The sequence below is a fragment of the Poecilia reticulata genome, linkage group LG8 (assembly GCF_000633615.1).
Source record: "Poecilia reticulata strain Guanapo linkage group LG8, Guppy_female_1.0+MT, whole genome shotgun sequence".
NCBI classification, from domain to species: Eukaryota; Metazoa; Chordata; class Actinopteri; order Cyprinodontiformes; family Poeciliidae; genus Poecilia; species Poecilia reticulata.
Window position 1 is genome coordinate 16,833,962 of NC_024338.1, and position 13,255 is coordinate 16,847,216.

At 38.1% G+C, this 13,255-nt stretch overlaps 1 protein-coding gene across 2 annotated transcripts; it reads right to left on the reverse strand.

The window, feature by feature from the left end:
* Positions 1-419: 419 nt before the first annotated feature.
* On the reverse strand, positions 420-8,802 carry slc4a1a (solute carrier family 4 member 1a (Diego blood group)). 2 transcript variants are annotated; one of them, XM_008416287.2, is made up of 21 exons: positions 8,716-8,802; positions 7,719-7,787; positions 7,575-7,630; positions 6,703-6,812; positions 6,582-6,628; positions 5,473-5,638; positions 5,236-5,371; positions 5,088-5,157; positions 4,962-5,004; positions 4,694-4,878; positions 4,404-4,608; positions 4,037-4,237; positions 3,768-3,916; positions 3,481-3,675; positions 3,141-3,386; positions 2,965-3,054; positions 2,287-2,453; positions 1,962-2,203; positions 1,694-1,863; positions 1,295-1,468; positions 420-1,188 (listed from the first exon to the last, which is right to left on the reverse strand). In XM_008416287.2, exons 2-21 carry the CDS (start codon positions 7,743-7,745, stop codon positions 1,126-1,128), a joined length of 2,742 nt encoding a protein of 913 aa, XP_008414509.1. In that variant the 5' UTR covers positions 7,746-7,787; positions 8,716-8,802; the 3' UTR covers positions 420-1,125. The 2 variants fall into 2 exon arrangements, with proteins under 2 accessions (XP_008414509.1, XP_008414508.1); XM_008416286.2 differs by having other exon boundaries at positions 8,696-8,799.
* Between the last annotated feature and the right edge of the window lie 4,453 nt (positions 8,803-13,255).

Genomic DNA, 13,255 nt, shown 5'->3' on the forward strand with positions numbered 1-13,255 from the left:
AGTACATTTAGAACAGCGTTCTAAGATAAAATTGTATTATCTGGTTTGTATTTCTCCTTTTTTATTAATTTAAAATAAGCGGTCACGGAATATTATTAAAGTATTAGCTAAACTCATCTAAATGTTTTTGCCGTTTTCTGTTACATTTTGTAAAAAATAAATACTTAAAAAATGATGGTATTATTAGAAATACGTGCTGCTTAATCAATTGATGTGAATACACAGTGAAACGTTTACGCGTTTTGGATTTGGAGGTCACTATTTTTAAAGTTTCAATATAGAGGATTTGATATTTGCATGATGTCCGTGACAGCAGCATCCATCCTTAAGTCCTTTCCTGTCTACTAAAGGGATAAAAACTCATAATAAATCGATAGATTTGCTTTATGCCGTTTCCCAGTTACACTTATGAAGTCAAGCATTTTAAACACTGATTTTATTTGTATTAAAATAACAATCCAAAGCAATGTACAGTTTAAGCACACACGTTTGATGAACAATGTATTTTAGGTCATTTACAAGAATACTTTCCTGATGCTATGCTCCAGCAATTGACTAAAAATACATCTCTTCATTAGCTTCCCTTTATTGTTCGTTGATTTTGATTTTTTTAAAAGTAATTATACTCTAAAATCTCATATAGGCAACTCACATCTTTTTTATACACATTTCAAACAAGAACAGAAAATACTATGACACACAAGAAATCAAATGGAGCAAACTTAATAAAAACAACTTAAAACATACTGAGAAAAAATACTCCAGGCTGTGGGAAAAGGCACTAGTGAAAGTCACAGAAATTTCTATTTGCGATTATTTCAAAACTAAGAAAAATAAATTAGCACGAGCAAGAAAATCCTGTGTTAGAACAAAGGCAAATGGAAAAATCCATATGTTAAATATGTACTAGAAGGAAAAAGAAGGATAAATGTTTTTATAAGGAAAAGTGCCTCCTTTTAAAACAAAAATGTCTTCAGTTAAAATACTATTTTCTATGTAAGCCTTTGCCTGGTTCATCAACAGAAAAATTGCCTGAATGCTGGATATGAAAAGTAATATTTTAAAGATAAAAATGACAACAGTTTGTAATTACAATTAATGAGTGGTTTTTCTTCGTATTGGTTTTTACGCCAATCCATCTTCCATGTCTTCGTCATCGAATTTCACTTTGGCGTCATCTGCATCCAGCTGCAAGACAAACCCATCCGTTAACAATAACACCAATAAAACAACTTCAAGATAACTCATGAATGAGGCTTGGTGGGAGTTTTTGGAGATGCAGCCCAGAACTTACGCATTTCATCTCCAGCGGAGTGAAGATCCGGCCGGTCATGAACATCCGCAGTGGGATGGTGAGAATGAGGAAGAAAGGCAGTGCCAATGAGAAGGGGCTCTGCTTGACAATCCAAAGGACGCCCAAGCACAGAATCTGGATCACGGTGAAGATATGCATCCGCATTGTTTTCACCTGCAAAGAAAAACAGACGGGATGAAGTTACTAAAGATGACAAATCTCCCTTGTAGATTTTAATAAATCAACAAAAACAAAAACCAACAGTCCTGAAAGCTTTAACTTGAATTAAAACACTATTAGTGGTTATAGTTGGGAACAATGACGTGCAGCAGATACAAAATACATACTCAAAATGTGTCACAGAGTAAGATAAACCACATTCATTTCTAGGAGTGATACCCTGGTAGCATAGGCGTCAGATGGATGGTATTTCTTGGGTGTAATGAGAAGAAGAACCCTGTCCCACATCTGGACACCATTTAGAGAGGTGATACCCATGTACAAGAAGATACCAAACAAGGCGGTCATTGGAATCATCCGCAGGATCGGTTCCATGAAAATCGAAACTCCTGAACAGTAAGAAAGAGAGTTGGTTATAAGAGGAGGAAACAGTTCTTCCCTTCAAGCATGTTGTGAATGCATTAGCACTCTAGATGGCAGCACCTACCAACCATAAGGGCCACGATCATACCACTGATCCTCTGCTCAATCACCTTCTCGATCACCGGTTTGGGGCCCTTAGACATGACGGTCAGAGCATTGGCATGGGTGACAGACCGGACAGTGGCAGCACTCAGCCAGGGGACGCCAAAGATGGAGGAAATGCCACCCATGGTGACCAGGAGGAGCAGGTCAAAATGAAAACCAGAGCCTTTCACCATCTTCCTCTCAGGTTTGCTCACAATCAACCTGTGAGCACACAAATAGATACTTCTTTCACATTGTTCAAGCAGTTCGTAACTGTAATGTATAGTATATCCAACTTTACTCACGTAGTAATCTGGGACTCCATGAAAATGAGGATGAAGACAAGCAGAGCAGGAACACAGGAGGCACCCATCATCCAAATGGGGAAAGGCTTTTTTTCTCCCATGGGGTTGATGATCCAGCCTCTGGATTTGGGGTTGGTCACTTCAATACCTTTTGGCACAACCAGTTTCTGCAAAATAAGGTAAATATTGGTTGATAAATGCAAAAAGAAAAAAGGCAAGGATAAGGTTATTTTTAGCAAAGTTTGAAAATTAATTAGTTTATTCAGACATTCTTGAAGATAAATCAGGCTTCTTTATTCTAAGAAGCCTGATTCATATATGTAGAAATATGAAGCTTGCGAAATTTTCTGAAAGAAAAAACATCGAATCTCTAATACTTCAGGGCCACGGGTAAAGTTTGGTAACTAAACTAACTAGTAAATAGAGACACTTTCCCTTTTGCCAAGCTTCTTCTTCCCCAGTACAGACCAGTGATGTACACAACTAAACTTCCATTTGAGTCCAAGACTTTTTCCTGAATGTAATACCAGGTTTTTACAAGTGAAATAAATGCCATGAAGATTGTTTCACATGTAAGTCTTGTTTTTTAAACAAATAGAGACAGACAAAATCAAACAGTAATGCTTACTGCAGTTTATTTCAGATTTTTTTTTTTATATACATTTTCACATAACATACCTGCGTGTAAGCATCCTCAATGCTAATATCCACTGCGATCATGAAGAAAATGGCAATAGGGACTCCGAAATCTCCAATCAAGCGACGAATCTTTAGAGAAAATTAAAACATAGCCCTCCATCAAACCCAGATCACTTTATAGAGGTGATTTTTAGAGTTTGTTCAGAACTTCTTACCGGGCCTGGGAGGAAGGTACCATTCTTGAACTGACGAAGGAAGTATGCAATGAAGAAACAGCCAAACATAAGGCACATAGACAGCAGGGCAGTGTTGGGGTATGGCCTTTCAACCTCCAGCTCTTTAACGGTCACATTGCCATCTGCATGAATCTCCGTGTGCTCCTTGATGACTGGATGGAAGGGGTTATCCAGTGTGTCATTAAGATGTTCATAGTTCAGAATCAAAGGATGAGTTTTGAAGATCTGAACAAGAAAAGGGATTAGAAGTCAGTTAGAGTTGATGGAAAAAGCGAAATGATTGTTGGTGAGAAAGGGTGGACGAATGAACTGTGCTAACCCTGATGAGCTTAGCGAAGGTCTCGTAGATGAAGATGAGTGAAATGAGGATTGAAAAGATTTCTTGGGTGAAGCGTGAAATGAATCGGACCAAGAAGCTGCCTTCCACGGCCACAACTACAACCACGATCACCACCAGCCACATGCCCACCCAGATACGGCCCACAATGTATTCGATGCCTTGGGCTTTGCAGAACTAGTGCAGACAAAGAAAAGAAGACTTTAATGAGGACAGTAGTGCTTTGAAAACGTTTTCAGGAATCTTATCATCTGACTGTTTGTACATACGACAAAAAAAGCTTCTTCAAATAGGAGCAGAGGTCCAGAAAATCCAATGACAAGGACAGGTTGGGCAGCAATGAGGCAGAAAATTATGCCCTGAACGCAGGTAGAGACCATAAGCTCTGAGACTCCCATCATTTTGTCTGTTTTGTCCGCTAGAGTGGATTTAAAGAGACCAACAAAAGCTTCAGAGCCAGACAATTTTCAGCAACTACTATGGTTATCAAACACAACATGAGATTCATATCTTTACACTGTGGACTTTTTCTACTTACCTAGAAGCCCTCCGAAGGTGATGGCAGGTGACAGGGCAGCAAAGTAGATGAAGATGATGGCAGCAAGCACCTGAGGGTTCAGAGCGTCTACGTAGTCGCTGAGGTAGTGGCGGTAACGGCGCTTGATGTCTTTCACCATTCCACCAAAAGGATAGCCTGTACGGGCCAGTGGGTCCTCCTTTGGCCCTTCAGGAGCCGCATCTAAACGTAAACAAGAAGACATTCATGTGGTCATTGTTAGATAACAAGATCTCAGTCTGGTCAGTTCTGCCTACCTATTCTTCAAAATTAGTTGAATTTTGACATCTGAATCTAAGAGGGTTAAGATGTCTATATTCTTGTTGTAGTTCTGGTCAAAGATGCTAACCTGCAGCTTCTCCAAACAGAAGGCGGGTGTCAGTGGGACGGAGTCTTTCACGCAGCATCTTCTTCTGGAAGTCAATTATTGACTCCAACATTGCCTTGTCCTGGATCTCAGTGGGTGGGATCACGATGCTGCAGTCCATGAAGTCAGCAATCGCTGTGTTCAACTCCTTCTCAGTTTGGGCAAGATGAGCTTCCAGACTGAACACCTATCAGATGGGAGGGACAGATCATTTTAATCTGAGTTGGTTTTGACAGCGTGATCCTGTGATTTTCACTGTAGTTTTTTCCTACCCAGTCAGCCAGCAGAGCACCCATGGCACGCCCAATTTGAGTGTAGTTCAGATCACTGCTGGAGGGGCCGACCATCATGAAGACAAAACGAATGGGGACCGAAGACTCGAGGACAGACTCCATCACCACAGTGTCACTCAGCCTGACAAAAGCCACCACTGGTTTCTGCAGGAGGTCGAGCACACCTGCAAGAAAACCTCTTTACATCAGATATGGACCAAAAACATGCACATCATACAGGGACAAGGCTGCATTTGAACAAACATACCTGTGAGGACAATTGAAGCCTCCATGTTGTCCGAGCTGTCTCTCTGCAAATTTAAGTAGATGAAGTATGTTAAAATATTCTATTAAGTCAGACAAAGATAGATTTTGTATAAAGGCAAATAACTACCTTCTTTATGACTGAAAATGTTTGCATTTGAATGTCTCCAGCCGGAGTGACCACAGGCCCCTCGTTCTGACTGAAAGGAGAAACAAAAACATGCTTAGAATGGCTTTGGGAGTTTGTGCAATGGCAGGAAAAACAGAATCATTCCTACCTGCGTCTCAGTAGGAGAGCTCTCAGCAGGGAGTCTCGATCAGTGGGACGTATTTCGCCTTTGCTGACCAGCTCGTCCACTATTTTCTCAGCCACAGAGGCCAGGGTGCTGGCGTTCATGTCGAAGATGATGGCTCCTGAGAACCAAGGCTTGGGGTTACTACAGTTCCAGATAGCCAACCAGTCACAAGAAGTGTTTGGATGCTATTTTCTATCTCTGTCACAGCTCTGAAATCACCTGTGTTTAATGCTCTTCGAACATGGAGCAAGCTCTTAAAGGTGAGGTAGGAGACATGAGATGGACCCCACTGCCTGGTGTTGGGGTCAAGGTTTTCCTCATAGCCCACCCATCGGCTGGTTTCCTGCCAGATGTTGCCCTGGAGCTCATTTAACTCCACATAGGCCTGTTGTAAGGAAACAGTAGGTCAAGCATTTTCCAGCGTTATTAGTGGTAAAGCAGTGAAAGGTTTGCTTTCTCCAGTGAAAATATCAGGTTTGTGTGATTAAAAAAACAGCACAAATCATCTCAAATGCAACGCTGAAGTTTAATTTGCACAATTCATTTGAAAAACAAACAAATCTATTTGCTTGAAGAGTGAAATACATAAAATTATGCAATAAAATGTCAAAAGGCATGTGATTAATCTTTCATCTTTTAGTATTCTTTACCTTGAGTCTACCATATATTGGGTCTGGTTTCAAAGGAAACATAGTCAAGCTGTTCTTTCTTTTATTTCTTCATATTTGCATCTTTTAGCTGAAGCCATTGTTTGCAAAGAGACCACAAAGGATCAGGAAAATCTCATTGCTGGTATCAGTCAGGAAAAGGATACAAATAGTTTCAGTATTGTTTACATGCCCTTAACCAATAAAGAAAAATGTGACACAAGAGTGATACAAAGATCTCCACAATTATTGAAGAAAACATGATAAAAACTGGTCAAGGAGACTGCTAAGATACCAACAGGAATAATGAAGTAGTGATGTCCTGGACTCTCCAAATGCCTTGGCTAATGACAAAACTAGAGCATCCAAGCTTTGCTAAAATCTCATAAAACCTTGTTACACTCTGATTAAACTAAATGTTCTCAACGTTTTTGGCAAAATATATTGTTAAATTAGGTTTGACATGCTGAAAAGTAATTAAAATCTGGCACTTTAAGGGTGTGCACATTTATTAAAAACTGTCACTAATATACTTTTTTTCCTAAAAGGTTTATTAATATGTGAAAAAAGCTTTTACATTGTTTACCTTTTTTACATCACAAAAACCTGATTTTCAGCTGAAGTAAGTGCACTTTGGAGAGACTCTTTATACCATTTTCTTCTCCAGAAGAGTACACTTACCTGAGCATCCCCCCTGGTGGTGGCATTGGTGTTCACGTTCAGAAACGCTAAAAATAAAGAGGCACCAAAGTGGTTTAAATGGGGGAAAATTCAGTAAAATCTGTTGAAAACAAAAGCTTACCATCTGAATCACTGGGAATAACAATGGCTTCAGGAGGAGGCTCAGTCTCTTCCTCTTTTTCTTCATCTTTCCTTTCGACATCAAAGTTGTTGTTCAGGCCTTCTGAAGTTCTGAGGTACAGAAACATGAGCTACATCCCTCACTTTGTACTCAGATGTTGCAAAGCAACTGAAAAATGTTGCTGTCGTCATTTAACAGAGATGCAGTTCAAACCTTCATTATAAGAATGATTCAATTCAATTTCTAAACCTAGAATATATATTTTTTAAATTCCAGAATCGGTGCAATTCTTTTCATCACCACAAGATGGCAGCACAGAGAGACTTAGTTCTCAGCTCCATTCTTATCTCTGATTGGCCCAGAAGGCCAACTAACGTAAGTTCAAATGTCTGGCGATGTTTTCGAGCAGAACATAAAAAGGCTTCTTACATTCTGGAAACAGGAAGTTATTCATGTTTGTTTACGTAGTATTTGTAAAAAAAAAAACAAAAAAAAAACAGAGCAAGCAGAAGATTGTCAAATTCTCTGTTAAATAAATTTCAAAGTCTATAAATGAATAATTTCAAAGTGTAGTTAAGAATTATATACATATTTCATGCTTTTATTATTGCACTTGTTTAGATAATCTATGTTTTTACTCAACAAAACAAATTCAAACAAATCAACGATAAAAATATATATATATGAAAAGGTGCATAAATGCATCATAAACTATACACTCTTACAACCCAAAGAGCTTGAACTGAATAATTTAAAAACTGGGCCTTGGATTAGAACGGTAGTTCCCACTATCTTATCAGAAACAGTGTGCAGAAGTTCACTGTTGGGGCACAGTGCTGAAGAAGGAGGCCTAAAGAAGATGAAGCACTCACAGTTTAAAAGGAGAAGGGAAGGCTGGATCATTGTCTTCATATGACATGTCGCTGCCCTGGATAAGTTAGAAAGTGATTAATTACTTTAAAAATTCAGGATAACAACTTCAAGTGTTGATTGAATCAGTAAAAATAAATACAAACCTCCTCAAAAGTGAAATTGTTCTCCATGGATGTTGAATTGCCTCTGCTTTCAGCTACTTAATGCATTCCCTAAAGCAGAAAACAAATGAATTGACTCAGAGTCAACAAATTCTCACTAAAGACCAGCTGTGTTAAAACTGGAGGTGATTTGATCAACTTATAATGAAAAGGACACATGATAACTCAACTTTACACAGTTTTGCAATAATTATATAAAAAACCTAAAATTTTCTCTAATGATATTTGAATATCATTACCAATGACACCAGTTTTATTAGAAAACAAACTATCTGCCACCATATTCTTCATTCAGAGTCTGCCTGTAAAGATGCCACACAGGTCAGATAAACTGGCCGTTGACAATTTGAAGTACGATGTAGTTTAAATAGGAGACTACAGAGTCTTATCTTTGGGTTACGCCCGTCAACCAGGCTCATATGTTCTCCTTAGTTGCAAGACAGGAAAAAAAAATACTTTTAGCTTCTGCAACTTTGCACAGAATTATACAATTAAACACAGAAACATTAAATTTTAACATCAAACCGAAAAAGGACAGGTTTTTCTTGGCAAAATTAAAAATTTCTGTTGCACGTTTAGATTTTGAACCTGCTAACATTGACAGAAAATGGCTTTATCACTTCTAAAATCCACACACAAAAACGCTTTTGCTTAAAAGTAATTTGATGTCTGCAACAATTTAAATTTATGACATCAAAAGCAAGTTATTTGCATATTTTAAAACAGCAAATCTTAAGGTGTTTGTATGATAAATTTATTCAATTTCAGTATTTAGTGCACACTGTTGAAATTCTCGTTAAAAATAAAGCAAAGTAGACATTACTCCATTTGTTGAAGTTTGTAAAAAGTCCCTATTTTACATCAAGACAGCCATCTTGCTTAAGATTTGCTTCCTTCACCAGTAATCCTATAAAAAAACCCACATCTAAACCCCTGGCCAGAGGAGGCCACATCCCTACCTGAGTGCAGGTAATCCCACCTGGTCTCCAGCACTGGAAACAGGATGATCAGCGCCCTGTCGGCCTCGTCGAACCCGGAGACAAACTGACCTGGCACAGACGAAAAGACGAGTTCACTGAGGGGCCTGACTTGAGCGGGAACACCCACCTGAAAGTACGTCGGCTCTAAAGTGCAGGACCCCGCAGCCCCTGTGGCTCAGCAGGGTGTATGACACACAAACATCTCTATCTGCCCCAGACACCTTGACACAGGGATATCCCAGCCCTAATTTGCCTGCACCGCCCTTTCAGCGAGGACCAAATCTAAGGCCAGAGAGGCTCTGAGCCTCATCGTGTCCCAGGGGTCGGGAAAGGGGCAAAGTGTGGCTAGGAGAACATCTCTTTACGTCATCTTGTTTACGAACTGGGGATTCCCTCAAGATATCGATAAGAGATGGAAGGAGGTAGTTCCTGGTGATGTGATATGAAAACATTCATCTAAACTTAAGTACATTACAGAGCAACAGTCCAGATCTCTTGGTTGTTTTGGGTGCATGAGGGCAAGGCGAGACCTCCTCTGCTGGCTGGAGGTGTAACTGGTTGCTGGTGACACACACAGGCACATGATGCCCCATGGACTGAAGAAAACAGAAATATATCATTAATTATGCAGAGAATTAATCACAAAACAACCTAAAACAGTGTCTGCAGAGACAATCCTTATACAGTATGGAAAACAGCTTAATTAATGTAAAAATGCACAATCCTGGAGCGACTGAAAAGATGCTCAATAATTTACTTAATTTTAAGAATTCATTGATATTTTAACAGTTTGTGATCAGGTTTTATCAATAGATTCTGGCACATCCGACCCTTCTCAAGTCTCCAGGAACTTTTATCTATGAATACTTTAAAATGCCTCTAAATTATCTGGAAATGAAAGAACCTCATTCAAGATTTCTGCAAGTAAGTGGAGAAGGTTTGCTCATTAGCATTAGAATGCCACTGTGATTGGAGTCATTATGTTGACTTGACTTGCTGAAGTCGTGCCATCACTAATTTAATCAAATCGCTACAAAGGAAGCAAGTTTTCCAGTAAAATGTCACCATTCAGGAATAATCACTTTAATTTTAAACAAAGAAACTTTATCTCCAGTCTCTCCTGCAACAATTAAAAAGTGATTAATCCTGATTAATCCTTTGTTGATAAATCCACAACGAAGAGAACTTCTGATTTTGTTGCCCATTATTCAGCTTTTTTATTCAATTTCTTCTCCGGCCCTCGAAGTAACCTCAAAAGCTCTTGGCTCTTAAAATCTCAAACATTTCTTGAAATGCCAATGTTACATTTTGTGAGAATCAGTTGGATGATATCCAAGGATAAGTGTTGGAATACATATTCAGTTTAAACGTTACTTATTTGTCATGTAAAATTGCATACCTGTGAATTATTCCATTGTTTGAAGCTTTCAGTTGCAGAAAATACAGAAACCTGCAAGGATAAAAAAAAAAAAAAAACTCAGGTGGCAGAACTGGTTTTAGTTGCTGTGCACAGTCAGTCAGCTGCTGAGTAGCAACACTTCACCAGCCACTCACTGCTGCTCTTGTTTTATCAAGTAGAAGAAAAGCAAACTTCAACTTCAACCTCAACTTGTTAAGCTATCGTTTTCCTCGTGCTTGTTGTGTTTTTGCAGTTTGACGGCTACAATTGCAACTGTTGTTTGACATTAGCATGCTTCAGTGACCTGCTGTTGGGGAACGTACCTCCTGAAGGTTTGGTCCTGAAGAACTCGGCTCTGCACTCCTGCATGTCTGATGACAAACGGCTAGATCAAAAGGACTTGCAACACCAGTTAAAATGCCTCCGTTTTGCATTGGCTTTGATTTAAACAGAGAAAAGAAAAGAATCTGTGAAAAACACAAGTGGTTTCATATTGAGCCTCCTTTTGCTCCAAAGGCTGCAGCTGCCTGGAGTCTAGAGGAGCTGATAATGAGCTATCCCAGCATTACCTGATCGTGTCACAAGGGCTTCTCACGTCGTCAGGATTGATTGGCTTAGTTTGAAAGAGTCCAGAGAGTGAAAATGTCAAGGAAAGTCGTTTTTAGGAGATTTCAGTTGTCCTCTTTGCTGATTTTAGCTTGCAAATCTTTGATTTGTTTCTTTGCTCTCAGTAAATTCAGAATTAATTGTGGTCCTAAACAAAAATTTTACTTGGATTTAAGATTCTGAAATGAGATTTCCTGTAATGTTACATAAACTGTTTCTGCACAAACACTGGGATTTTCTACCATGAAAATAATTTCACGCTTACTGGCTTGCATTTTTGTTCTGTGTGTATTAATTTGAGGTTTTATGACTTATTTATTTTACTGCGTTAAGCTAAATTATCAACTCTTTTTTTTCTTTTTTTTTTAGAAAACCCACATTACAGAAGAACTATTATGTGGGTCTTAATTTTAAATCAACGGAACAAAATGATTCTTGAAGCGTATCTAGGATACAATCTAATAAAGTCAACCAAGTTTAATAAAGTTATCCATGGTGAGGAAACACAGTGGGGCCCAATTTTAGACCCTCTGTGGCAGAAGCGCGTTATCGCGCCTCGTGGAAGCTATCTGTGGTGGCCATGTGGCTTCACTCGCACAGCACAGACACTCCCAGTTTTCACACATCTTCACATTTAAAAAGGTTTCACTGCTGCACACTTCTAAAGTAAATGAAATGAAACGCTGATTATGTGGACAGAGTGTAAATTGACCTTTAAGTTTTTTGGAAAACCTCAAAAATAAAGATGGGAATGACCCAACGGCTCAAATCAAAGAAGAGTTTGTGAACTTCACTTCATAAACTTTATGAATTTACTACAGTCGAAGAATTTTGAATGTGAATGAAAGCTGTAGCTTAACAAAAATAAATCTAAGGAGTATATAAAGGTATTTTTTTTTATGTGTCAAACTCGAGGCCCGTGGGCCAAATCAGGCCCACCGTAGCTTTTTATGTGGCTAAATGTGCTTTTAGTCTAAACACATTTAATGTTTAGACTAAACACTAAATGTGCTTAAATATCATGTTATCAGTCAAATCAATGCAGTTTTTATCTGTTTACTGCCAAATTACATCAATCAATCCCTCCAGGATTATCATGGAAATTCACACAAAGTCAACAAATCCCTGCACTTTTTTGTTCTAACACATAATTGGGAGTTTATTGCAGATTTTTCTCAAAAATTGCCAAAAACGTTCTTGCTTGTACTAAACAGCTGCTTCAGCCTTAATTGATGTCAGATTATAGTCCATGATCTATATAAAAAGTTGCAAATAATTGCAAATATTTCCAATTTAGAACCACAAACACTTTTATTTTTATTGCAAAAATAATCACAAAAAGTCACAAAATTCTGGAGGAACTTAAAAGATGTTCAATAATATTATTTAATTTTAAGAACTCATTGATATTTTAACAGTTTGTGATCAGGTTTTATCATTACATTCTGGCACAACCGGCCCTTTAAGAGCCTTCATGATCTTGATTTGGCCCAAAACGAAGATGAGTTTAACACCGCTGTTTTAAAACACTCAGTAATTTTATGGGAAAAGATGCAAATATGAGCTCTATCTGCTCCTCAGCAAGCAGACTGGTGTGAGTTATCACTAACAGCCAGAATCAAAGACCCACCTACAGCAAAAAGGCAACAGTCAGGGCCGCCATTCATTCATTTTAATTCAGCTAAACTTTTATTACATCGATATTAAATAATTTTTTACTTTGAAAATGATCATTTATACATGTCCTAGTTTGTTTATGTTATTCATATTTTTATCATGAGCTTCAACACAAAACACTCCTGAAAACAAAGTAACAGTTTTAATTTCTTAGGAGTGCAAGCTAAAACTTACTTTTATTTTTTAAATAAACAGAAATAAAGTTTTCATGCTTATGAGCTTTCAGCTGTGTTGGTATTATTATTACTGTTTTAATAGTAGTTAATTTTTTTATTTGCAGCTAGGTGGAAATGAATGGAAGGAGGGGAGAAAAGCCACATTTGCTAAAAAATAAAACAAAGAAAACCTTTTAGTTCTTTCAGACACAATTGTCGTCAATAGAAATCATGCATGAATACATAAAAAGTGTTGAAGAAGTGTTTACCCTATTGCCATTGTGACGCCATGACATCATGGGGTAATTCTGGCAGGTCAGTTGCCCCTGGGAGGATTCACCTCTGTTCCATGTTTTCTATATTTACAGATTTTACTTCACATTGAACTTCATTAAAGTACAAAACACTTGAAAGAAAAGTCTTTTCCAGACTGACAAAGGTTTAACTAACTCAGTTCTCATTTTGTTCTTACTTTATTCTATTTTTTTTTAGATCAGGACCATCATTTGCTTTTATCCCCTTTATTTATTTATTTTTGACTACTTTATGTTGTCAGCCAGGTTCTGTTTAACTGATTTCTTTCTTCTATTAGTCTGGACTTAATGAAGTGGGAAGAAAAATCTAACCAAATAATGATATGAGGTTTATATATATATATAAAAAATTCCCTTCTCACCCTCCGCGGGTGGTCTGTTTCATCCT